This window comes from Vanellus vanellus, assembly GCF_965231255.1.
Source record: "Vanellus vanellus genome assembly, chromosome: 1".
Classification (NCBI taxonomy): domain Eukaryota; kingdom Metazoa; phylum Chordata; class Aves; order Charadriiformes; family Charadriidae; genus Vanellus; species Vanellus vanellus.
This window is the reverse complement of record NC_138905.1, coordinates 5134224-5159763: the sequence shown is the minus strand read 5'-3', so window position 1 is coordinate 5159763 and position 25540 is coordinate 5134224. Positions and strand designations below refer to the sequence as shown.

General features: G+C 41.7%; 2 protein-coding genes across 5 annotated transcripts; one reads left to right on the top strand and one right to left on the bottom strand.

The window, feature by feature from the left end:
* Positions 1-1159: 1159 nt before the first annotated feature.
* ATP5F1C (ATP synthase F1 subunit gamma) lies at positions 1160-8585 on the bottom strand (the record flags this gene model as incomplete). 3 transcript variants are annotated; one of them, XM_082493844.1, is made up of 10 exons in its annotated part: positions 8497-8585; positions 7651-7685; positions 6587-6718; positions 5746-5950; positions 5169-5312; positions 4693-4757; positions 3910-4065; positions 2724-2820; positions 1825-1862; positions 1160-1295 (listed from the first exon to the last, which is right to left on the bottom strand). In XM_082493844.1, the coding sequence occupies exons 1-9, from the start codon at positions 8538-8540 to the stop codon at positions 1856-1858; spliced, it is 885 nt and encodes a 294-aa protein (XP_082349970.1). In that variant the 5' UTR covers positions 8541-8585. The 3 variants fall into 3 exon arrangements, with proteins under 3 accessions (XP_082349970.1, XP_082349971.1, XP_082349972.1); XM_082493845.1 differs by lacking the exon at positions 1825-1862; XM_082493846.1 differs by lacking the exons at positions 1160-1295; positions 1825-1862 and having other exon boundaries at positions 2720-2820.
* Positions 8586-8678: 93 nt separating this feature from the next.
* KIN (Kin17 DNA and RNA binding protein) lies at positions 8679-25079 on the top strand. 2 transcript variants are annotated; one of them, XR_014269792.1, is made up of 14 exons: positions 8679-8819; positions 10582-10676; positions 11575-11618; positions 11740-11862; positions 12790-12971; positions 14381-14429; positions 14750-14807; positions 18320-18443; positions 18922-18972; positions 19666-19734; positions 20785-20884; positions 21845-21945; positions 23418-23588; positions 24790-25079. XR_014269792.1 is itself a non-coding variant. In XM_082492058.1 (13 exons), the coding sequence occupies exons 1-13, from the start codon at positions 8706-8708 to the stop codon at positions 23478-23480; spliced, it is 1173 nt and encodes a 390-aa protein (XP_082348184.1). In that variant the 5' UTR covers positions 8679-8705; the 3' UTR covers positions 23481-24533. The 2 variants fall into 2 exon arrangements, 1 of the variants encoding a protein (XP_082348184.1); XM_082492058.1 differs by lacking the exon at positions 24790-25079 and having other exon boundaries at positions 23418-24533.
* The last annotated feature ends 461 nt before the right edge of the window (positions 25080-25540 follow it).

Genomic DNA, 25540 nt, shown 5'->3' with positions numbered 1-25540 from the left:
ACCAAGCTGGGTGGTGCAGTTGACATGCCTGAGGGATGGGATGCCATTCAGAGGGACCTGGATGGGCTTGAGAAATGGGTGTGTATGAACCTCATGAGGTTCAACAAGGCCAAATGCAGGGCCCTTGGTATCAACACAGACTGGGGGATGAAGGGATGGAGAGCAGCTCTGAGGAGGTGGTCTTGGGGGTGCTGAAGGATGAAAAGCTGGACATGAGCTGACAAGTGAACTCGCAGCCCAGAAAGCCAACCGCATCCTGGGCTGCATCCCTAGCAGCGTGGCCAGCAGGGCAAGGGAGGGGATTCTGCCCCTCTGCTCCGCTCTGGTGAGACCCCACCTGCAGTGCTGCCTCCAGCTCTGGGGCGCCCAACATAAGAAGAACATGGACCTGCTGGGGCAGGTCCAGAGGAGGCCATGAAAATGATCAGAGGACTGGAGCCTGTCTCTGTGTCACACTCACAGACTGCTTAGAAGCTCAAGGCCATTTCCAGTCTCTCCAGATCTCTTCCCATTTCCATCACGTACATTACTGAGCCCTTCCAGGCTCTTGTTTTCTCTGCCAAACAGGGAGTGGCGGTTTTCTACTTCTATGGTTACACTGCACCATGACCATTTCTTTCTTACGCTTCCACTATACTCTTTGTTTTTTACATTTTATCATTTCTCACATTCCTGTTATGCCCAGCGAGGGCTGAGAACTGCAGTGTTACTGTATTTTATAGCATGCAAATATATACACGCATACTGACCAGATATAAACAGCATGCATTCTAAATAAACACTGAAATGATTCACGTAATCAGATCGGTTCACTGTAGAATACAAAAATCTAGAAATAGCAGTAATACAGCATTCAGATGAGATAGAGATCGGTGTTCCGACTACACAGTGCAGAGAGGTTATGCCACAGGCTCTTCCTTCAACGCACAGTACAACGTCCATAACAAACGGACACTTTCAAACACAAGGTGAAGGCCCGCCATCTCCTCCACTCTTCACACAAACACACACCCGCTTACCTCATTTTGTCGGCCAGATAAATTATAAAATGTAGAGCACAGCTTTTGAGAAAAAAAAATTAAAATGTTTCAAAGAGTAACCAAGCCAAACCCAGATATTCAGACACCAAGAGCATTTGCTTCATGGACAACCAAGAATGTTTGTTTCATGTAGGTGGTTTATTCTAAGAATTTACAGATTTCTGAGGCTTTACCATTTCTTCACAAAATAACAGAGCAGTCTTGTTAACAGACACAGGCAGGTTAAACCATATGCTCAGAAGAGCTCTTCTTCACCTGTAAGGAGAATTGAAGCAAATTAAAACCCTTTTATTTATTTATTTTTAATTTAAAACTTTTATCTCCTCCAGTCTGAATACTTCAACTCACTGATATTCCTTACCCCCTCCTCCCCAACTCTTTATTTTTCATTGAAATTTTAAATTTTGAAAATGCTTATGTTGCTACGGAAACCTCTTTAGGTACCACACGTTACATCCAGACGTTTTTAAGTCACTGCATAACGTCAGGACACTATGAAAAAATTAAAACAGTAATTGCAAATGAATCCAATAATCCAGAAGAAAACCCACAGAAAATTATATCAAATGTGGATGTATGCTATCATGGACATATTTTGCTTAAAATTATTGAAACTTAAGTCTTTGTTCAGACAGATTCAAACTAGCAATGGGCAGTTTCCCAGCTCTTTGGAAAGAGAAGTTTGCCTGAACAACACCACTGAATTCCGACTTCCTCATTTGACTTCGATTGTCTGTGTTATTTCATTTTAAAATGCAATCTAGTTTCTATTTCATAACTTTACCTCTTGGATTTGGCTGAACCGCTTTTTCCGATTAATTCCTGGTTATGGTATTACGAGAGAAAACAGAACAAGCAGGTTAGGAAGCAATTCATGCAAATTCAGACAAAACGATGCACGTATTTCTAACAGCCACTGTATTGTGAGGAGCACAATACGGCACGTCACTGCGGTATGATATGGTTCCCAGGCACTTTGTAAACACACAAGATAGTCACACATGTATTTGCATCTGAGCATAGCACAAATTTTTCGCTGTTAGATGTAATACACATTAGCTACACGCAGTTACAACTCGTGGTCTAAGCCCACATGTTCTTAACCTGCAGTACACACCTTCACAAACCTTCCTTCTTGGGGAAATAAGCAAAATACTGAACTTAAAGTAAAATATGCATTCAGTGCCAAGAGACCCTGGAAATTCCCTCCTCCTTCCAACCCCACCCCCAGGCTCTTGGCTTCTGAACACCACCACAGGCTTATTTATCCAAATGCGTTTCAGTCACCTGAGTTGCTCCGCCCTCCCCAACTCTACTGGGCTGTTTGAGCAGTGCAGGAGAAACCCAGGTAGACGGGAGGAGGGGGAAATCCACTCAAAGCCAAAAAAACCAACAACCAACCCCCAAAAAGCCACTGCCTGTTCAGGCAAGGATGTGTGTTGAGGCTAAAGATCTATTTTTCCAGCCTTTTAACTTTATCTAGCCAAAAAAGACTGCGAGACTTCACACTCGTTAGTGAAACCACGCAAGCTGAAAATCTTGGGAGTCATGCCACGGACTGCCTTCCCTTCGGTTTTAGGACCTACATGCCCTCACCTTCCCCATTAACCAGACTGAAGCAGGACATACAAGCATTACATGACTTTGCAGCAACTCCTATTTCACGTTTATACAGGTACTCACAGAGCAGCAGCACCAGAGATGATCTCAATAAGCTCCTTGGTAATGACGGCTTGACGGGTACGGTTGAATGTCAAGGTCAATTTGTCAATCATCTCAGCTAGAAAAAAATTGAGGTCGGAATTTAAACATAGGGTAACTGTTCAAATACAGATAAAGAGAAGCTGTAGGAACAGAGTACCAAATAGTCTTGGAAATCCATGCAAACGATCAAGAGGCTTACTGCACTTTTCATTCTTTTCCCCTACACATAGCAGTACCAGTAGACGATCTAAAAACTTAACAATTTAGCTTGAGGCATCAGTTAAATATCTGAAGAACAGGTGACAGACTAGTAAATACCACGGTATGACATCACTTATTTTAACATAGCACAAGCATGAATTATTTGCCTTTGAATTAGATTTCACTGTCAATTAACTACATTGATATTTCCTTCAAGTTACTGGGTTTTTTTGGTTGGTTGGTTGGTTGGTTGGTTTTTGTTTGTTTGTTTGTTTTTTGGGTAATACAGAGGAGGTATCACCTCTTTCTTTCAAGATAAGGCGGTCAGCAGAGTGCCACACCTACAGCTCCAGGTAGCCCCACTGCACATCACATCGGATTCACTCAGCCACCAGTACTCTTTGTGCAACACTACCTTTTTAGGACTGAAGCCTTATCACCATGACAAAGTGCACTCTGCACTACACTCACTTTGGACACCTTCCAAGGAATACTTTTGTATTCTCAACTTGTTGCATGACAGGTGGTAAAGTATTTAATCATTATTTCAGTTTCCCCACCCTTAAATTGGTGCAGTAGTCATTACTTTGGGCTCGAAAGTAAGTACAGGCTTATAAAAATTTCCGAAATCCTCAGACCAGCCACATGAGAAGAGCATAAAGAATATTTGGCCATTACAAGAGGAGTTTAGTATTTCATATTCTTATTAAAGAATCTGTTCTTTCACTTCCAGTTATCTAGTCTTGTTTCTCATATACTTGACAGCAATCCCTCTTTCTAGGGACTAAATAAGTCGCACATGTTCAGAAAACAATCCCAGTTGAACTGGCTCAAAAAACCCAGACTCAAAATGGAATTAAGAGATAAACCAGCTCATTTCTTATCATTTTGGGAATTACACAAAGGGAGGTCAGTACTTTCATGCCAAACTCTTGACATCCTGGGAAACCCGGAGTAGACTTACAAGCATTCTTGCTAGCGTTGTCCATAGCGGTCATCCTAGCACTCTGCTCACTGGTGGTAGATTCTTTCAGGGAGTAGTACAGAATATTTGCTAGTGTAAATTCCTGGTAGTTTCTCAGCACATCAGCATCAATATCGTCATAGATACTTAGGCTTTCTGTAAAATATAAAAGAGCACACTTAGAGAAATAAAAGATATACTACTCCTAGCAAAACAATATAATGGCATGTGAAAGGCTACTCTGCTAGTCTGTTTCTCTACTTAAAGCAGTGCGGAGGGATTTTCTCTATGTACTGTGTGTACTTTCATAACATAATTTTAAGTAACAGAATTTTAAGTATCAGAGAGATCAAGTATTTTATGTCTTTTCATTCAATTTAACACTAGGAAAGTCAGATTCTCACCAAGGCCAAGACGTATTATGTTTAATCTTCCTATACAATGCTGCAGAAAATTCTATGGTATTTTTACTGAGTAGTGCAAAGTCACTCAATGCCCATGCTGTTCAGGGCTGAAAACACTCAAACTGACTGAGTTTTGCATATGCACAATTCTTGCTTGAGAGAGAATGTCAAACCAAAACCAGTATGACCTTCCTTTTTAACCTCCCTGCCCTACAGCACCTTGATAGGTCAGCTTTGGACTGCCAAGATAAAGCAACCTGGTACACTTATGACACGTAACAGCATAATAAGATGTTTTAATACCATATTCCTATGTTCAGAGTACATTTTCTGTGATTTATCACTTCACATAACTGGTGGCTTCTAGTTCACTGCTTACCTGAACCAGCAACTGTTTCAAGGGAGAAGATCGGTTTTTCATCAGTCTTGTAGGAGATGACCGACCTATATAAAAATAACATAATAAGGCTCTTCAGTTCAACTAACCCTAAATTGAGTGCTTAAAATCAAACTAGAATAGACAACTTCTGGCCTTCCAAACCCACAATATTTTGCGATAATCCTGATGAAGAGATCTCAAGATACCATGTGGATATAATGACATGCTGACTGTAAATATAAAAGCACCCACTATACAAGTAAAAAGATAATTCTAACCACAGCTGTTAAAATAAAACCCCAAAAACCAAACCAAAACCAACAAGTTCTTCACACACACAAAAATGCACTCACTCCTCAAGAAATAAAGTAAACACGACAATTTCCAGTCAGTTTCCATATTATTTCATTAAGCCAAGGTGCTGTTTGGAGCCTTCTACTGAGTACTTTTCCAGTGCAGTTTCAGTTTAATCTTACCTGAACCGATTGTAGATGACAGAGCCTTCATCAAACTCATACCCAGAGTTTAACAACTCTGAGGCAATCACTGAAGCATCTCCAAAGCTCGGAGGTCTCCGTCCCACTTCTTTGAATGTCAGCAGGAAGTAATTGCCATGTGTCCTGCAGTAACATCAAATCTGTGTTACAAGTGGATGCTCTAACGTACAACTACGTGGCAGCAAGACTGACCTACTAGTGTTCAGAACTAAGCATTTTATTGAATTAGGGTCTGAGAGAAATTTTGCTTTTTTCAGTGAAATTATAACTTCATGATGAACACACACTTGATACAGCACCAGTGTTACTAGCTTCGAGACTTTTATTTCAAAAATAGAATAGCACTGTGCAGCAGTCTTGCAAATGTCCAGATAACAAAAGCCCTTTTACAGATTTTTTTAAAGGAACTTGAATTTAGCACAGTTCCATTAAACGCAATTTCCTGTGAATGTCACACAGCTTTCTGAGCAGTCTTGAGTTTTCTACCACAGAAAATAAACAAAACCACCAAACCAAACCCTTTTGGGGTTTGAGTTTTGGGACTCATCCTTTTTACCTCTGAAGTAGGCCTCTGATCTTGTCACCTACTCCAACCACCATAACTTCTTTCCCTGCATTGGAGAGGTTGGTAATCTCGTTCTTCAAAGTTTTAGCAATAGATGTATGGATAGCACCACACAGACCTCGATCAGAGGACACACCAATAAGGAGGTGCTTCTTCTTGTCCTCAGGTGCCTTTATTTCTGCTTTCTCATACAGAGCTAAAAAAAAAAAAAAAACGATAAGTTATTCAAGGGTGCCAGGAAGCAAATAGGTCATATAAAAATACTTTTGACTTATTCTAACTAAAATTATTTCTAAAAGGGTTCCAAATCTCAGCCAGATGAATTTTATCGCCTTCACAATCACTCAAGTTTGTGTGCGATCTGGCCAGAGGTGACAAAGAAACAATTCAAAGCCAGACACATCTCTGCATCGGGTATCACACAATCAGTGCCCTTACTTAGTTAAGTTCCCTGTGTAAGTCCAGTGCCTCAGGAGCACGTGCAGCCCAGTTCACTAGGAGATCTGGTAGTAGCTGTAGACGGTACAGAGATACATTAACAGATAGAAGCAGGCCAGAAATTCTGAGCTGGCGTGCTTTTATGACTAACAAAACCAACCATGCAACCGCATAAAGCTAAAAAAGTAATCAGAAATCATAATGAATTTTACATTAGAACTCTTTAAAATCACCTTCCATAAACTACTTATAAGGAATATTCAAGGTGGCCTAAAGATGCCCATTCTTTTGGGAAGAACTACCAAATGGTTAAAAAAGTCTAGGCATTTTATCACCAGCATGAAAGCTTTCCTCTTCTGTTCCTACACCACACAGTGCAAGAGTCTTCTCTCACCCAGCGCTCCTGTTCCATAGATTCTAGCAGGCTTCAGCTCCCTCTCAGCTCTTGCGTATTTTGCTGCAGAAACCATCTTCATGGACTTTGTAATTTTCTGAATGTTCTTGATGGACTTCAAGCGCCTGGTAACTACAAGGTTAACAGTTGAAGGTCATGGGGCTGTACTGGGCATAATGTCATCAAAACCAAGCAACAGAATGTTAGTAACACCCATCCAAAAATATCTTGCCAAGTTCCTCAAAGAACAATAAATAAACAATGCACAAATAAATCTCATAAAAGATCTTAGTATTTACAGTAAGAAAGTAGTAAGAGTAGTAACCTGGCTAACCCAAATGCATCTTTACAAGAGATATACTTTTTTCCTCCAGACATAACATTTATTTATTATTTAGCCCAACATAAAATCTATTTATTATTCTCTTTCCTGCCACTTCTACCTGTTTCACAAAAAAAATCATTTGAGGTATATTGTCATCTTTTCTCAGATGACAAGGAGAGGAAATAAACAAACAAACAAAAAGACTGAATAATATGCAAGACACAGAATAAACTTCCTGCTCTGTTTACACTGTGGCAAAATGACATTGATAACAATACTGATGCAAAAAGAAAACAAAACAGGTGTCCTACAGACAAGGGCAATTCCAAGTCAATATCCCTGTATAAGAACCTATGAGGAATGGCGTAAAGAAGCATCAAAGTGGAACCATTCAGTCAACCTTTTTTTCCCCAAATGCTGGATAACAGCACAAGGAAATAGCCATAAAAGAAAATAATTTAATTGAGCAAAAATCTGATATAACACATATGATAAGAGTTATTTTAAAAATACATTTGAGTAAAAATACATTGATTTGCTGAAATGACATCTAAATTAGTGCTAAAACCATTTTAAGCAATGCCTTTTCTGAAGGACACTTGTTTAATATAGAAGTACTGGAGGCTCATATATCAACATTATGGTGCATCACAACCAATTCATCCAACAGAGGCTAACCAAAATTATATTTTGCTTCAACATTCTCCCTCTCTCAAAAGCAAACAAAACCAGTACTTACTGTCTTTTAGAGTTGCCATATTCCTGACTTGGCCCCTGAAAGGGGAAAATTAGAGATTAAAGAAATTAGGATAGTTCACTAGTTCTTCAGTAACCAACATCTGTCAAGGGCGGGTCCCTTTCAGAGGGATGGAAATTTAAGAATTGTTGTTTCTTAAAAAGCATCTGTAGTAGGGACAAGCCACTCTAAACCATGCTTTGTATCCAGACCTTCCTCCCTTCTCATTATCTCCTGTCATACCGTGTATCATTTAATACATTATCTACTACCTTCGATAATGGCACAACGTAAACGAAGGCCAGACATCACGGCATCAGAAGGTTACAGCTTTCAAAAACCGTAACTGTTTTTAAAAAAACATTAAAACGAAGCAGAGGAGGCGACACCATTTCCTGACAAGAACAAAGTCTCCTTGCGCCGCCTGTCATCTACGAATCTGTCCTTTTTACTTCTCTTGCCTCGCACACTGATACACCCTCCCGGCTGAGAGCCTTTTCGCTACGAGCTCCCGTCTCCCCCTCGCCCCCACCCACTGAGCCGCGCCTGACAGGACGGAGCCTCCGTCCCCGACAGGTCACCGCCATGCCCCCGAGAAGCCGCTTCCCCTCAGCCTCACGGTCACTGCTCCTCCAGCCACACCGGAGTCCGCAGTACCTCAGGAGCTGGCCCGGGCGACGGCCCCGCCAACGCCGGGGGCGCCGCACGGCTGAGAAGACCGTCGCCCCCTCAGCCCCCCGGGGCCCGCCCGAGCCAACCCGCGGGGCCGCCCCGCCGCTTGCCCCCACCACCGGGACACATTCCTCCATCCCCACAGGAGCCTTCCCAGCCCGCACTCCCGCCCAGTACCATTGCGGCTGGTAAAGCGCGACGACGGCCCCCCGGGTGAACATGGCGGCGCCTCCACCACAGCCCCGCTGAAGGTCAGTGCACTCGCACCGCGCATGCGCGCAGCCGGGCCCCGGGGGGGGGGGAGAAGTGCTTCCGGGGCACGGCCGGCCGCTTCCGGTGGGGGTCAGGGAGCGGGACGGGGGTGGTGGAGGGTCAACGCCGCCGCTATGGGGAAGTCGGATTTCCTCAGTCCCAAGGCCATCGCCAACCGCATCAAGTCCAAGGGGCTGCAGAAGCTGCGCTGGTACTGTCAGATGTGCCAGAAGCAGTGCCGCGATGAGGTAAGCCCGCCCTGGCAGTGGCCGGGCCTGCGGCCGGCGAGCGCGGCAGGCGTCGTTCTCTCAGGAAGGGAGGGTGATCCTCCGTGAGGGGCAATGAGGTGCTCCGACCCTCCTGGGAGGGAAGACCAGTCTTCTTGAAGGGGACGGTTCTCTTGGGAATACACAGAGGGGTCAGATCCCCGCGGTTGGGATCCTCAGTTCTCTTGGGGGGGTTCCAATCCCCCTTGTAAGCATCCCCAGTGCCATTGACGGGGGATACGTGGGGCGTCCCGTGGCCCTTGTTGCAGTCCCCAATCCTCTTGTGGGGGGCTGTGATCGCTTTAGGGGCTATATAGTAACTTGTAGGGTTCCCCAGTTCCCTTTTGGGGGTACAGGGCTGGTCCAGAATTCCCTTGTAAGTCTCACCAGTCTATTTGTGGGGGCTCTGATCTCATCTCTATGGTACAATCATTCTAGGGACCATACTGGCCTCACTTACTGGGGGCACAGGGAGCCCTGACTCTCTTGAGAGGAACATTGGAGAGTGCCCTTATTATCTTTTGGGGGTCCCCAGTCCCTCATGTATGGGCCACGGTCCCCTTGGGGGCAGATCTGTGGGACCTGGAGGGTTCCCAGTTGCTGGAGGTGGCGTGATCCCTTTGAGTTCCACCATGGGAGAAGTTCTCATCCATTTTGGAGAAATTGTGTTGGCCCTGATCCATCTTTTGGGGTGTTCAATCTCCTGCAGAGTGACTGATCAACCCAAGGTGAGAGGGGGCACAGGGTGATTTCCTCACACACCCCTCTATGGGGTTAAGAATTAGGTGGCTCCCATCTGCCTTAGAGGAAAGTTGAAGGTAGCCTTGATTTCTCTTGGGGACTGGGTGGGTGTGGCGATGTGCCCAAGGGGATGCACGTCTGGAGCACTGTGAGGTCTCTCTTCATAGACTCATCGAATCTTAGAATGGTTTGGGTTTAAAGGTCATCTAGTCCAACCCCCTGCAATAAGCAGGGACATCTTCAACTAGATCAGGCTGCTCAGAGCCCCGTCCAACCTGACGTGGAGTGTTTCCAGGGATGGGGCATCGACCACCTCTCTGGGAAACCTGTGCCAGTGTTTCATCACCTTCATTGTAAAGAATTTCTTCCTTATATCTAGTCTAAATCTTCCCTCTTTTAGCTTAAAGCCATTGCCTTTTGTCCTATCACAACAAGCCCTGGTAAAAAGTTTGTCCCCACCATTCTTGTAGGCCCCCTTTAAGTACTGAAAGGCCATAATAAGGTCTCCCCTGAATCTTATCTTCTCCAGGCTGAACAACCTCAACTTTCTCAGCGTGTATTCACAGCAGAGGTGTTCCAGCCCTCTGACTGTTTTCGCAGCCCCCTCTGGGCTCACTCCAACAGGTCCATGTCTTTCCTGTACTAGGGACTCCTTCCTTCTGATTCTGGCTTGGTTTCTTCCCTTCTTCTGTTATGAAGAGATACTTTTTTTCTGAAGCTTCCTCCTCTTCTTTTCGCTTGTCTTACTTACTTGGGCCCACATGCCTGAGGGATGTGAGTGTCCTCTTCTTCCTGATTTCCACCAGAGCTGTGCTTTGGGAAGAGTTTTGGTTTTGGCTTGTCCAGTCAGGAAGAACAAATATAGGCTATGGCTGAGTTAAGGTGTTTTCTGTGGAGCCTCCAAGAAATTTCACTTAGAAAACATTATTTTTAGTACTCTACAGCTGTGCAAGTGTTGCAAATTGAGACTAAGACAGACAAAGTTTTTATTTTTATTTTATAGAATGGCTTCAAATGTCATTGCATGTCTGAGTCCCACCAGAGGCAATTGCTGCTGGCTTCTGAAAATCCTCAGCAATTCATGGATTACTTTTCTGAGTAAGTTTGCTGTATTTTATATTTGCTATATTGAAGACCCAAGTCTTCATTCCTGTATCACCTGTGCAGCCATAACTGTAAGGCCCAATCGTGTCCCGTTGAAGACACTTTATTCTGATACATTTTGGTATCAGCTATTTTTTTTAATGGTGATTTGAATACTTAGGCAATGTCACTTTTGAACGCATGTAAGAGGTTTCAGGGGGCCGTGATGTTTAATTAAATTTGACAGTTTTATCCCATGTCTGAGTCCCATTTTAAGTTGCTTTGTGTTACAAAGTATGTCAACATTCTGCCCCAGCTAATTGACTGCCATACAACACAGAGTTACAAAGAGCTAAAAGAACCATTACAGAAAGGTAACAAGTCAGGGGTGTGACTAACGTCCCACAGTTTCCCCCAGTCCTTTGTTCAGCTGACCTACATGACAGCTGGCTTGACTGGAGCTGTCTTCAGCACGAGTCTGAAGTGAGGCTTTATACTCAAGCCCTTGAATTAGCAGTGAGATGAATGATCAATCTACCTCATCTCCCACTGCTGCCCTTTGTCCTGCCGTGTGTTTTGTGTCAGTCAGCCTGGGAAGATACCTGGTAATGAAATACCAGCAATTAGTGGGAAGTGTTTAGATTTCTTTCTTTCCATTTTATCCCTTTGAAAGGGTATTATCCTTTTGAAGATTTAACTTGTCTGTGCAGGTACCATATTGTGTTTCTTTGTGCATACATACTGCATTTAATGCTACTTTACTGAAAAAGGGAAGTGAGCGTCTGAATTTCATTATGCATAGTTCAAAAGAATACTTATTTTTACACTGCAAATATTTCATTGTTAATGACAATAGAGAATTGCTTTGTAATCACTAAAGTTTTACTAAAATACTTTCTTTTTATCCCCCAAGGGAGTTCCGAAATGATTTCCTAGAACTGCTCAGGAGGCGATTTGGTAAATATTTTGCTGTTTGTTTGTTTGTTATGTCTTTTATTAGTTCAGTGCAATAAGTTTTGGTTGCTTTCTCCTAGGCCCTATATTTATATTTAATAATAATAATAATTCTGTATTCCAGGAACAAAGAGAGTCCACAATAATATTGTGTACAATGAATATATCAGTCATCGAGAACACATCCACATGAACGCCACACAGTGGGAGACACTGACTGATTTTACTAAATGGCTGGGGAGAGAAGGTAAATGTAGTTGCTCAGGGTTGGGAAATTTTAAAATTATTGGGTAGTTGCGTTGCTGGTAAGTGATCAGTGAACATTTATGTTAATTCTCCCATTTCCTTCTGGATTTTTTCCCCTCCTGTATATATATTAACAGATGTCCAAACATATTTCTGTGCCAACCCTTAGGAATTTGCTTATGAGAAAGCAAAAGTCTGAGATAAATGCGTCAGTCATGAACCTTTCCTTGTTTCACATTGGTCTATATTTACTAGAAGTATTTCCAAATTCTAAATCAACTTCCAACAATTGGCATTTAACAACTATGATAGAACATTTCTTAAGACTACAGAATCCTTCCATATTTAAGGTGATAAGAAGCGAGCAGTCATTTTCGTCCCTGGCAGTTTTGTGTTCAGTGGGAGGAAGAGAGATTAAATTTGGTATGACAGAAAGGTTACTTTGGCTCTGATTGCCTGTGTCCGACAGGATACATTCTGACAGGATACATTCATGAGTCATACAGTGTTTGAAAAGTCGCTCTAGCGAGAGTTAGTAACAATAGCATAGCATAGTAAAGTTTCCTTTAGTGTGGTTTTATTAGTGTGTATTGTTTACATATGTTAGATTTCTGTTTTCTTCCTTGTTAAAACAGTGGGAAGGAAACATTTTCTTCAATAAGGAAAGTATTATAAAACAGTCTACTTTATTATGTACTCTGGCCTATTTCCAAATAGAACCAGGCAGCTGAAGGGCAGAAACAGATACTAAAGATAATTCAAAGTCAATTTTACCAGGCCAGTAAGGGGTACATTGTCTTTGGTGAAGTATCTTCATTGTTATAGTGAACATGAACTGTGAGAATGTGTTTTTTTTTTTTTTATTGTCTTTGTCCCTTGTTTGCTTTTGTGAGTATTAATCTTACTTTATCTTGCATTGACTTTTTAGGTCTTTGCAAGGTTGATGAGACTCCAAAAGGCTGGTATATTCAATATATTGATAGGGACCCTGAGACTATTCGCAGGCAACAGGAACAAGAGAGGAAGAAGAAACAGGACCTTGATGATGAAGAAAAAACCGCTAAATTCATTGAACAACAAGTTAGAAGAGGTTTGGAGGGGAAAGAACCGGTGAGGAAAATTGCACTTTATGTCAACCTTCAGCTCAAAACTCCTCTTGGTTAAGTTAATGGTTAATTTGATGCTCCTGGGATCTTTGCATGGGTATTTCCTCTGCGGTAGGTTAGAAGGTGATGAGTAAGCTTCATGCTTCAGGTTACAAGCTCATCACCAGTTCAGACTGGGGAGCAGTGGGCATATTGGGCTGCATTACTCTTCTAAGCCACAAGGAATAGTCTTCTCCCAGATACTTGTGATAGCAATAACTTGTTTCTGTTGAAATTGCAACTTGTTACATTTCCTTGACTAACCAACTTGCTGGTGGTTTTTACAGCTGATGAACATCAAGTTCCTCTATGGAATCACAGTTTCAGAAAATAAATAAATAAAATAAAACAGGTGTTTCAGCTCCTTATAAATTTGATGTAATTTTGAAATCTACTAGAATTGTACCCTGTGGTCCTAGTGTCTGATCCTGGCCATTTCAGACGTTGATTTAGACTTCTTCTTCCATACTTGGATCACTGTGTCAGTTCACTTATGTTCTGAATTTTCTGCTATACAGTTATCTTAGATTATAACCTGCTCTGGAGGAAAACTTGGAGTTACTTTGAACCTGGCTTGCTTTGGTACTAATGGAGTAATAATTACTGCTCTTCAAGTGATTAGTGATTTAAAAATCACTCTTGAATTTAGGAAGGGAGAGTAAATACAGTAACCAGCATGACGAGTCTTCATTTGTGGTATTTCACAACTTTTAGGGCTGCAAATAACAAGTACTTTGTACAGTGAGGAGGCTGAGATAACCAGGGGGAGCTGGCGTAATGAAATCCGCAGGGTGAAAAGTTTTATTTTGATAATGTTGGCGTGGTATTTGGGATCTGTTTATTTGGTGTCATTCCATGACTTCTATACACGTTATTGCCTGGGACTGGAACCTCCCATTTGATCCTGGGTATCGATAGGTACATTTAAATGCTGTTGTAAACAATTACCTTTTTCTTAATTTAAAACTAATTGCAATTTAAATGGTTTGAGCCTTCAGTGCTAAAAAATTGGAAAGATTCCAGAATTTCCTTCTTTGAGTTATCAGTCTGTCCAGAAACCAGTCTAATCATGCTGGCTCAAATAGAGAAAACTGCTACAGTAAGGCCACTTTCCTTTCATGCTGGAATCAAGCAAGTTTAGACAGCATCTCTGTAGAGAGTGTTAATTAGAGAATTTTGCACAGGAGCCTGTAATGAGATAATGTTTTCAATTTATAATCTTCTTATGAATCAAGCCAGGTTGAATATTACAGTTACTTGTAATAGTCTTGCAGTAGTCTGTAAAACTGAGCTAATCAATGATCACCAAAAAATGATATCTTGGCTCAGTTTTCTGTTTGACTCTTGAAATGTGTTTTGTGTTTTTTTTGGCAGGAAAAGCCAGTCTATACTGAACTGAGCAGAGAAAATGAAGAAGAAAAAGGTAACCAGATTTTGATATAAGCAATTTTCTAGAACCTTCCGAAGGTGATTTTGTGATTAAAACAAGATAAGCACTGAAGCTTGCTCGGTGCTTCATAAAGTGCTTTGAGACCAATTATAAAGAGCACTGGAATATGGAAATACAGAATATTCTTTCTTATAATGTTTAAATTAATTTATTTTAAAAGCCGACCAAAACATGGATTAATAACTGTGTTCAAATTTATGATCTTTTCCATTTACAGATTTTTAAAATTGTAACATCCTTCAATGCAGTTATATTTGAAGATAGAAATAGAGTAATGTCTTTTTATTTTTTAGTTACATTTAATTTAAACAAAGGAGCAAGTACTTCAATAGCAGCATCTTCCAAAACAAGGTGAGAAAAGAATTTAAGGGCAACCCTTACTGTTGCAATGACAATGATGGTATTTGTAGGGGCAGGAAGATGTATCTTGTCCTAAAATATTTGGAGTCTAATATCTCATCCTGTCATGTTATTCAGGAGGGGATACTTGGTAGCTTCATGGTTCCTTTTGTATTTAAAATGGATGGATGGGTATGTTGTAAATGTGTGCTGTGAGGAGCCTTCTTGAATTCACTAAGGCTTATGGCAGATGCCCATAAAGTAATAGGCAGTTATAGGTTCCTCCGAGAGATACTGTTATGTGAAAGGGTGGCTAAGGGATCCAGTCAGCATTTGAAGTGAATGCCATCTAGTCCCAGCTGCCTTCTATGAATGGGTATTCATGACTTGTTAATTTTGGTTCCTAAAAGGTCTGATTGCTTTGTCTAATTGGAGGTAATACTTTCTCTGATCATCATTTAAGAAGCTGAATCTACCTGATGTAAATCTTTCTAAAGCTTTCTAAAGTGCATTTAATTGTCATCATATAACCATGAGCAATGCAGGACAGAAGGGATCAATAATGCAAACAATACTGGCTTATAGCAGTCTGTGAAACTGTTTGATGAGCAGTACATCTTTTCATGAGAGGCAATATTGTAATTAAATGTATTGCAGGTAAAACGAAAGCTTTCCTCTCATCACAAGCTCAGCTCTTAGATAAGGTATCTGATGGGAGATACGCCAGGCAGAAAATGAGACAATAAAGTTGTTCTTTGCAATAATAGATACAGATTTCAGTCTTTGAGGAAAACTTGTAAATTATCCCTATGCATTGATTTGTGCTTAAAAGGAGTCTGAAACTTAATTCAGACACTCACTTGAATAGTTTCAGTGAGGAATACTTAAAGGTGCTTGCTAAAATTTGGCTGAATGTGAAATTATATATCAAGTAGTCTAATTTTTACATAGCATACGAGAGATACTTGTCTGTAAACTTTGTAATGGTAGTGTAGAAGCAAAATTAGGGTACCCACTTCATAGTAAAGTGACCAGACAGTGGTTTATCTGTCACTGGTGATCCAGGAATCACTTCAGAGTTGTATATGGAAACTGCTTCCCTGTGCAGCGTAAAGGTGTGTTCTGCAGCTGTTGGCTGTTACGGAGGATCAATTGAGTTGAACCTGATGTCCAGTAACCCGGCACAGCGTGCGGTAGGAATTCCTGGCTTCCCACCTTCTGTGCTCACAGCACAAGCTACAGAAACCTGGTACTTGTATTTCCCACGCAGGGTGCAGGAGTAGGACCAAGAGATCATAGGTGGTGGATGGTGGAATTCTGAGGGCATGGGGTTACTGGTAGCTGGGTACAGAGGTGGAGTTGGAGCCTTGCTGAGAAGGGGAGTGAGAGGGGAGGTGTGCCTTCCCTTGAACGTCCATGTGTCTGACATGAAGCTAGGAGTCATGACTGCTGCTGTGGGCATGGCTTCTGATGCTGACTGCCCTTGAGCAAACTGGGAGCCCTAGGCTTACTTTTTTCCCCTCAAGAACTTAGATCCTCAAATCCCTGCTTAACTCACTCATAGGACAATTAAGATTAGAATTACTTCTGATTGAGGAATTAGCAGAAGCTATTATCAAGGTCACTGACTTCTGTCCACAGGACTGCAAGCATACCAGTGTACAGTCCTGTCCGCGCACTGGTCAGCCTCCATTGTACACAGTTAAGGTCTCCCCCGCCCTATAATCCCAAGGGAAGTTCTTTCAAAACCTGTTTGCTCTGATGGTTAGGACCTTGTCTTTAATTTCCCAGATGAATGTTGCCATGGCCAGTTTATGTCAGTAGCTGTCGTGTTGGTATGGGTGTTTAACAAAAATAGTTATTTTTCTCCCTGGTCTTTGCTTTCTCAGCCAATGTATTTGCAGAGAACAGTTTTAGCCTCTCAGCCTTCACTGTGCTGCACAAGCAGGCTTACATGGTGCTGGCCTCATATCCCCATTCCCCTGATCCGCTGAATATCCCTTCCTTGTCCTTGTTCCAGTTTCAGCTAATCTTGAGGAGGGGAGCTGATTGAATTTGTGCATGCTGCAAATGAAACGTCACCGTGGCTTATACAAGGCACTAATGCTTGTCTGTCTTGATGCCTCCTAGGATTGCATTTGACTCTTTCATGGCTGGTCCACACTGGTAGCTGTCATCTGTGATTATAGCCAGACCCTTTTCTGCTTTTGTTGTTCTTATACAGCTCCCAGTAGATAGAAGGTAAACAGAGCAAACTTTTCCAAAGTGTGTGAGCTTGCATAATGTGCTGTTGAATATTGTCTTTTTTAAAACACGGTTTTCAAGATAAACCAGTCCCTTCTGGTGTCCAGTTCTTTCTTGTGTCCTCTACATTGAATAGCACACCTGAACAGTGTTGGTGGTCTCCCAGGGTCCTTAATGAATATGGTAAATAAGATTTGGTTTAGTATTAACACTCAGGAATCCCTTAGTAACCTCACAGCTAGATGTGTTTTCCTTCTTAAATGTAGGCACTGCAGTTGTTGTATTTTAATTGTATGTTACCCTTTATGAGATTTTATTTTAAGTACTTGCTATTGGATTTGTGATTTAATGTGCTTTTTCTTCTAGAACTCTGCTATGGAGATTATCCAGTCTTCCTCTGAAATACAATTATTTTTCTCTCAGTTTTGTTTCTTCTGCCATTTCTGTATCTTCATTCCCATTATGTATCCTCCCTTTGCTAGTATATCGAATGTCCTCACCACAGGCAGAACATGCGATTTGTTGTAAGTCCATACTAATATTACCTTACTATCCACCTCACCACAGCCTTCATCTTTCTGGATGAGAGCATACCTAAATTTTTTTACTGCATTCAAATGTCTTTTATAAAAATGGCTTAACTCAGGCTGCCTTTAGGCAATTCTCACTTTACCTAGATGTTCTCTGGTCCCTGAGATGTAACTTTTTGTGCTGATTGCTCTTTTCTTTCATAACTCGTAGGCTGTTTGTCTATTTTGAATATGATTGTGAAGATGGTGTTTTTTTTCTGGGCTGGAGCCCTTTTCTGCAAATTCCCATGTATTTTCTTCCTCTGATGGATAGGTTAAGTATCTCTGGAAGGAGTTCTATACATCTGCCATGTCTGAGAGTTGCTCTGTCCAGGTGGCTTCTTTAAAGCACAAGTTTGTCCTTTCAAATTTGAAAACCTTATTTGCAGACTTGCTTTTGTCTTCTCCATTGAACTCAAATCCCCGATGAACTCTTTGCTTTTGCCCTGGTGAACTGATCGTTAGATTGTTTTCGTTCTGCTGGACTGCTAGCAGCAAACGTCAGTGGACATGGAGTTTACACCTCAAGGAGATCAGTTCTAGCTCCCAAATGCAATCCTAGAGAAGGAGGTATGCAGGGCCTGGAAGGTGACTTGCACAACTGAAATTAAATAGATCAGCAGGCCTTTTTGCACAACCAGCTCTTCAAATGCATCTTGGTAGAGGAGACAGTTTAAGGTCTGCTGTGAAAACACCATCTTACTCTTCCAGCAGTGGCCTTGGACCGAATGCACTGAAGATGGTGGAAGGGGCAGTTAAAAGAAAAGAATCTGGTCATAGCTCTGGTCAGTCCAAGGAGAAAAAGAAGAAATCTGCACTGGATGAGATTATGGAGGTAAAAATCATGCAGGATCTGTGTCTTTATAACCCCATGCCTATGGCTGTGTCCACTTTACCAGGGCATCCCTTTGAAGTGACGTCAGACCTTCAGTTCATGTGGAATTCAGACTTTTATATCTTATCAGGCAAAATGATATCACTTCCCCTTTGTTTCTGCTGCTCATCTGTGCCTATTCCTCAGACGACTGAGATGTTGGAAGTAAAAGAATACAGATTTTGGAAGAGAAGAAAATATCTAGAAACACTTGACAAAACCCAATGTAAATCTCCATCATTTTATCATGGATTCCTGAATCTCATCAGTTTGATTTTTATGCAGCGAGCACACACTGACTTACCCTTATATAGGGCTTTTTTTTTTTTTTCATTCCCCACTTGATGTGGGCCTGGAGAATTGGTTCAGCTTTTCAAAGGCATGGAAAGCTGCAGAGAAAGGAGGAAGTAAATGGTGATCTTTTGTTGTTGTTCTGTAGCTTGAAGAGGAGAAGAAAAGAACATCTCGAAGAGACTACTGGTTGCAGCCTGTAAGTGTCTAAAAATTATTATTATTATACCAAATACAACCAATTCTTCATCTGTAAAGCTGCTGTTAATTTGTGTAAAGATCCAAAAGATTCCAAACTAAATTCGCTCTTATTTTCCAAGCTGCCAAATGCGAAATATCACAGTATCTGGGATGAATTACTCTTCTGGTTGAGCATGATCTGCAGTCTGACACGTTGTATGCCTGATCTCAGATGGGGTGGAATTTTCTAATTAAAGAGTTGGTACTGTGAGTCTCTACAGATCATGTTTAAATCATGATATTACTTACAGCCCTCTTCTCTCTACATAGTCATTGATTTGCACAGAGATGTAGAAGTCAGCATCAGCCTTTGAGCTGAGAGACCTCATCTCAGCTTCTACTCACTGACTGGGCTGCTAGATCAAGAAGTCGTGCATTTGACCCTTTGTGGGCTGTCACATCATCTCCTGAATTCAAGTGTAACTGTATTTGCTAAAAAAAAAAGGCCTTGAGAGATACCACTTTGAGGCAATAATTCGAGGATAAAGACAAGTTCCTGAATGCTGAGTCTTTACTATTCGTTCTTCCTGCGCTGTGCTGTACAGTCTGTGGTTGGAGTCAGTGAGTGACCTGAATGTGCAGTTACTTTAGATTGTGTAGTTGTTTGTATGTCTTGACATTCTTTTTTTTTCTCTCCTTTCATATCTTCCAGGAAATCATTGTAAAAATTGTAACAAAAAAGCTTGGAGAGAAGTATCACAAGAAGAAGGCAGTTGTCAAGGTAAAATGTGCAGATGACTAGGCTTTTCTGCTATCAGAGAACTTCTGAAGTTTTGTTTCATTGTGCAAGTTGTTCAGCCTTAAGTCAACACTGGTAGGGGCTGCAACATCACCCTAACTTTACTGGGACGTATTCTGGGCAGGGAGTAAATTCTTGATTTGGTTTAATGTTATTTACTCAGTTATTCCTTCTTAAGCACTGTTTTATCCTGCTTAGTTTGTCCCTGTTAATGCATGCATCTTGGTGAATAGTCACTTCGTCAATATGATATGACCAAGAGCAGTGCAATTGTGTTTTAATCTCAGACTAGGCAGTTTTGTGCTGATATTTCAGCTGCAGGTTGCCTTTGAACAAGGTCCCATTCACGTACAAAATCTTCAGGCTGTAGGTCTTGCTCTGTTGTTTGGAAGTGCTTTCTTTTAGCCACTGCCAGTGAAATGATGTTGTATGAGGTAGTCCAAGGCTCAACAGTCTCTGGCAAGAGTGCCAAAGATGACACCCAGGTGTGTTTTGAATGGTCAACAAGAGTGTATAGAGCTCAAAATCACAGTTTTTTTGATAGACACCTGAGAGGGTTTATGAGTCCCAATGGCTGTCTTCCATTGAGCTCTGAATATGAGAGGTGGAGCACAGTTTATGTGAGATGCGAAGATGGTCAGTAACATTTTGCCCCATGGGGAAGTGGCATCCCCGTTGTCACTGTGTGGCTTCCAGCCCTTAGGGGGAAAGAAGCCTTTAATTTACTCCCAGTCTTTAAGACAATAGCTAAGATAGCTGACCCAGAGGTTGAAACCTTCAGAAAAGGCTGACAAAACTAGTGGCCAATTAGACCAGTCACTGATATTCAAGAGGAGCCCTTTTAATCCAGCCTGAACTTCAGAGTGGTCAGCAGTTTGTGAAAGCTGGGTGCCTTTAGGACAACTCAGAAGTCCTTGCTGCTTTGGAAAATGCAGAAGTGCAGACTCATGGCCCTGAGTTTGTTAATTGTGAAATGTAAATTTAGAGATTTATTTTTTTATTTTTCTCATTGGCCTCTGCCTTTCACAACAGGAAGTGATTGACAAATACACAGCAGTTGTGAAGATGATTGATTCTGGAGACAAACTGAAGCTTGATCAGACGCATCTAGAAACTGTAATACCAGCACCAGGTACAGCGGTTTTGTTTGTTTTTCAGCTTAGCTGTCACTGCAAAACTTACATTTCAGTTCTTTTAAACTAAAATTCATCCACTTGAAAGTACCATAACAAGAGCCATCTTGGTTTTGGGACAGCATTTTGTAAGCTACTCTGGTCATTTACCAAATATCCTCTCGTTACTTTCCAGGGAATTATTACATTGCTTCTGCTTTGAGTCTTCGCAGTCCCTTCTTGTAAGAATTAGATTCTTTCCTGAGAAGACACAAGTGCTTTAGGAATCAGTTCATTTGACGAGATGAAAGCATCTCTCTTCAGCTGCCAGGAAGCATTTCTGGGAGCCCTACAGAGCCCTTGGTCATATTTATCCTGTATCTTCCCTCCAAAGGCAGGCCTCAAATAGCTATGGGCACTTGGCAAAGCTTACCTCATCTCCTGCTTGGTTCACTGGCATTTCTTTGACTGGTACACGCTGGTATTTGTAGCATCTGATGGGTATTTCAGGGAATGGTCAGGGTAGCAGTAAGCAGAACAGTGTCAGCGTAGGGGGAAACAGGATGCAGAATTTTGGGATTCACACATTCTTCAGCAGACCTGCTGCATTCTGGTGAAGAGCTGGTTGGTGGTGTCCGTGAGTGCTCTTTAGCGTAATGGTACCTATAGGTGCTCTTTAGTATAATGGTACCTCTGCTCACCCTTGCGCTAAGATTGGTGTCCAGGGAATGGGACATGGGAGAAACAGCTTTGGCTTCTTTCCCTGATGTGGTTTTAATGTTTTCTGCCCATAGTAGCCTGGAGCAGTAAAGGTAGGTGCACTTTGGAAATGGGCAGGCTGTGAGGCAAAGCCGGGTGCTGCTTGCTGGAGCTGCTGGGAGAAACCGTCTCTCCCTCAGCTGTCAGTGGAATCGAACACAACTCCCTCGAAAGCAGTTGGGAGCCCTGTTGTGTAACTGTTTTCCTGTTTCTCATTTCAGGCAAGAAAGTGATGGTATTAAATGGTGGTTACAGGGGAAATGAAGGCATCTTGGAATCTATCAATGAAAAGAGGTTTTCAGCGACAATAATCATCGACTCTGTAAGTATCAAACACTGCAAGATCTTGTTTGTATAAAGCGCTTTTCATCTGTGCATTGGAGAGTTTTCGCAAAGAAAGATGGTATCATTAATCCTGTCTTACAGGTGGGATTTATGGTGTGCAATCCTGTCATCTCCCACCTATTCCCAACTGGTAGGAAAACAGCCACATATTCCCCATTGCAGACTAATGCTCTGCTGTTTGCCTTTAAAAAGATGCCAGGTTGCTGTATTTAGCAAGTTTTGAACTTGAAAGAGACTTGCAAAATATTTTGTATGTTTATTTTGAACGTGGCTGTTGTTGTACTATTTTGTGGGAAGATAAAAAATGTGAAATATGCAAGGAGGTGAATTCTCTCCTGCCTTTTCCAGACTGAACGTGGGGCTTTATGTGTTTATTTGTTGTCTTGTTCATGGTTAACAATTATGGTTGTTTTTTTTGGTTTTGGGTTTGTTGGCTTTTTTACGTATCACCTTTCTCTGGGCTAAAATTAGGCCGTGTCATCATATCTGTGTGGCTACTTTGTTCTCTTCTGCAAAACCAATCTTTAAACTCATTGACAGAGCAAAGAGAATATTGGCTCAAAGTCACATTTCTTAAACACAGCTTGGAGGAGGGAGACGCTGTTAGGATCCTGTGCAAAGAGGGGCTGCAGAAACTCAGCCCCATGTTGGATTCTGGAGAATTTGCTTGAGAAGCAACTCTGCAGATGTCCTGACCACAGAAGGAGCTTTGGTGGGAGCTAAGGATCGTGATAACATTGGTCTTGGAAAGCGAGGGTGTTTTTTTTCTAGTTCTCATGCTTGTAGGTGTTAAGATTTCCCCTTCCTGCATGAACTCTGAGTCTCTAAATTAAAAATGGGTGAAACTACTCCTGGAAACCGGAGAAGTCTGTGAGAATTTTCTTATTGGTTGTAGGTTGACCAGGATATTTATATATAAGAAGTTTGCATTCAAAATTAAATCTTTTGCTACTTAGAAGTTTACAGTGAATTAATTCAAAACAGCTGCTTATGTTTGCCCCAAAATTTCAAGGACTTTAACTGACACCAAAAGTTTCCTGAGAGTTCAGGGACAGTGTTGAGGCCCTGTCACATGCTGTGGTCAGGTTGAAAATAATGAAATGGAAAACATTCTGTTGTGAGCAAATCCCAAACCTGCATGGTTTTGGATACATTCTGCTATGCGTTCCCTGTACAGCCTCCAGTGTGCAGTTATAGGTGGCTTTTGGACAGAGCACTTAAACAGAAAAGTAGCTGTCGGGCTTTTATCCTGTGCAGCACAGAGTAAAAACATTAATGCCTGTAATTTCCAGTGCTGTTCGCTTTGGTTGTGCTTCTTGAAAAATATCTAAATGTGGCGAGATTTCATACAGCCCCTTTAGCGATCTTACTTTAAGCTCCCTATAGGGAATTCAACAAACAAACAAGTTTATATTTTGATCTTATTTCTTCTACTATGTTATTCTCCAGGGACCTTTAAAAGGACGCCGAGTTGAAGATATCCAGTACGAAGACATTTCCAAACTCGCCTGAGGCGCTAATCGTGGATCAGAGAAGATTTTGGTTCCCAAAAACATCTTTCTGGCATCTTGCAGGCAGCCACAAGACTCTACCATGTCAGGGTTTTAACTGCGTGTGTGTGTATGTATTTATAATGTATATAGAAATTAACCACAAGCAAACTGGATTTATTTAAAGATCGCTATGGATTTGTTACATAAAGCGTTTGTGGAAATCTTATCAGTGGAAATATTTCATCTGATTCTATATCAAAGTTATGTTATAATATTTGGTTCAATTTCCTTTTGTAAAATGCAGCAGATAGCTGCAAGCTGGAGTATTTTATTTACTGAAGTATGTTAGGAGTTCCGTAAGAGAGAGAATTACCTACAAGTAGCAGCTGGAGGCAGGCAGCGTGTGTCAGAGCCAGTGGGATTTAAACAACACACTTCTCAATCTGCAGCCAAAATTGAGTTCTGGCTTCAGGAACAAGGGAAGGGATTAGGAGAATAGCAGGAAGGTAACAGTGCCGCAAGGGATTATTTTCCTAGATTTTGTAAGAATGGCCTGGTTTATTCAGGGCTGTCACCAACTTGTTTTTGGTTAGTGCATCAGTGAGAGCAGAATCCAGGTCATCACTTCTCCATTATCTTGTTTTTCAGGGTTCCTAGTAGTACTAATAAGCAATTTATCTTCATAATACTAATAAGCAATTTATCTTCATATGGACTCCAAATAATGTTACTTGTGGGGTTTCCCAAAGTGCGTGCAGATACAAATTGGTGATTGCTGTTTTGGTTTTCCGGAGCCTTTTCCTTTGTTCATGCTTCCATTGTTGCTCTGCTACATGAGTAACATTATTCATGCTAAATGATGTAATGTTACTTTTTTATTTTTTAAAAAAATGTCACACTTTGTACAATGTTTAAGGCAGTTCAGGAATAAACATAAACTTTTCTTAGGTCAGTGTATTTCTTATCAGCCTTTCAAACGCGTGAGGTGTCTGTTGGTTTATATCCACCGAAGAGCACAGTAAAGCGCCCAGCTCTGCACTGCCTTGTTCGTGTAAAGGAAAGGCGCAAGTCCTCCCCGGCAAAATACAAACTGTCCCCTGATGGTCCTGTCTGCCCCTGGCGAGGGTGTGTGTCTCTGGAACCGATCCCCCCTGTGCCCTTCAGAGGAGAACTCAGCCGAGGGCTGAAGAGGGCAGGATGCTGTCCTGGTGGGCACGGTCAGTTATGTTGCAGGGTAAAAGTTCAAGGTCACTAGAGGCAAAAATCACTGTTACTTGTCCCTCTCCTTGCCTCAAAAGTTCACTGTCTTGTTGATTTGTGGTTTCCAGGGGACCCCTGCAGGAAAACTGAAAGACTGCAGAGGTTTAGTGAAACAGCTGCTGTCTGGAGTAGCCTGAAATAACCTCACACCGGACATCAAATGGCTTTCCAGGGATCCCGGCTGTAAATGCAAGGCAGAGTCAAGCAGTAATGCAATATCTAACGGATGGAGAATTAGGAGGAAGGGAACTGGAGAGAGAAGACACGCTTGTCTGTATATTCAGGCTCTTTGTCCAACTTGGATTGTGTAAACATCTCTGTCCTTACTCAGAGAACAGGTACTGAGTGAGCAGAGGTACCGGGGCGAGTGATGAGGGTAAGTGAAGGAACGTAATGGCTTCTATATCACTAAAATAATTACACTTAACATTCTGGAGCCTGAAAAAAAATTTGAAGTGAATATAGCAGACATATTAAGATACAAATTGTGTGGAGAACACCAGAGCATGATTATGCACTGCTTGTATTCACATACACGCTAGGAAACAGACACTGGATTTACCGATTTGGGGATTTAAAAGTACAGTCGACAGGTTTTTCTGGCTCCCCCAGAGTGTAGTTAAGCTGTGGAACTCACTGCTGCAGGATGTGATGGAGGCCAAAGCTAATAAACGAGTTCAAAGAAGCAGTGAATGGTTTGTAGGGAAGTTGCTTACGCTTCCGAGAGTTACTTTGAAGAGATGCTTAAAACACATTGATCTTCTCACTCCTGACACCACGGCTGCAGGAAAGGTGAGGTACCAGCCTTTAGTTCCTAAG

What these genes read in the sequence shown, in the direction of transcription:
- KIN (XM_082492058.1), top strand. Translation starts at nt 8,706, where the DNA reads ATGGGGAAGTCGGATTTCCTCAGTCCCAAGGCCATCGCCAACCGCATC. An exon ending in TTCATGGATTACTTTTCTGA is followed by an intron (nt 10,677 to 11,574) that starts GTAAGTTTGCTG and finishes TTATCCCCCAAG; the next exon opens with GGAGTTCCGAAATGATTTCC. An exon ending in GCAGCATCTTCCAAAACAAG is followed by an intron (nt 14,808 to 18,319) that starts GTGAGAAAAGAA and finishes TTACTCTTCCAG; the next exon opens with CAGTGGCCTTGGACCGAATG.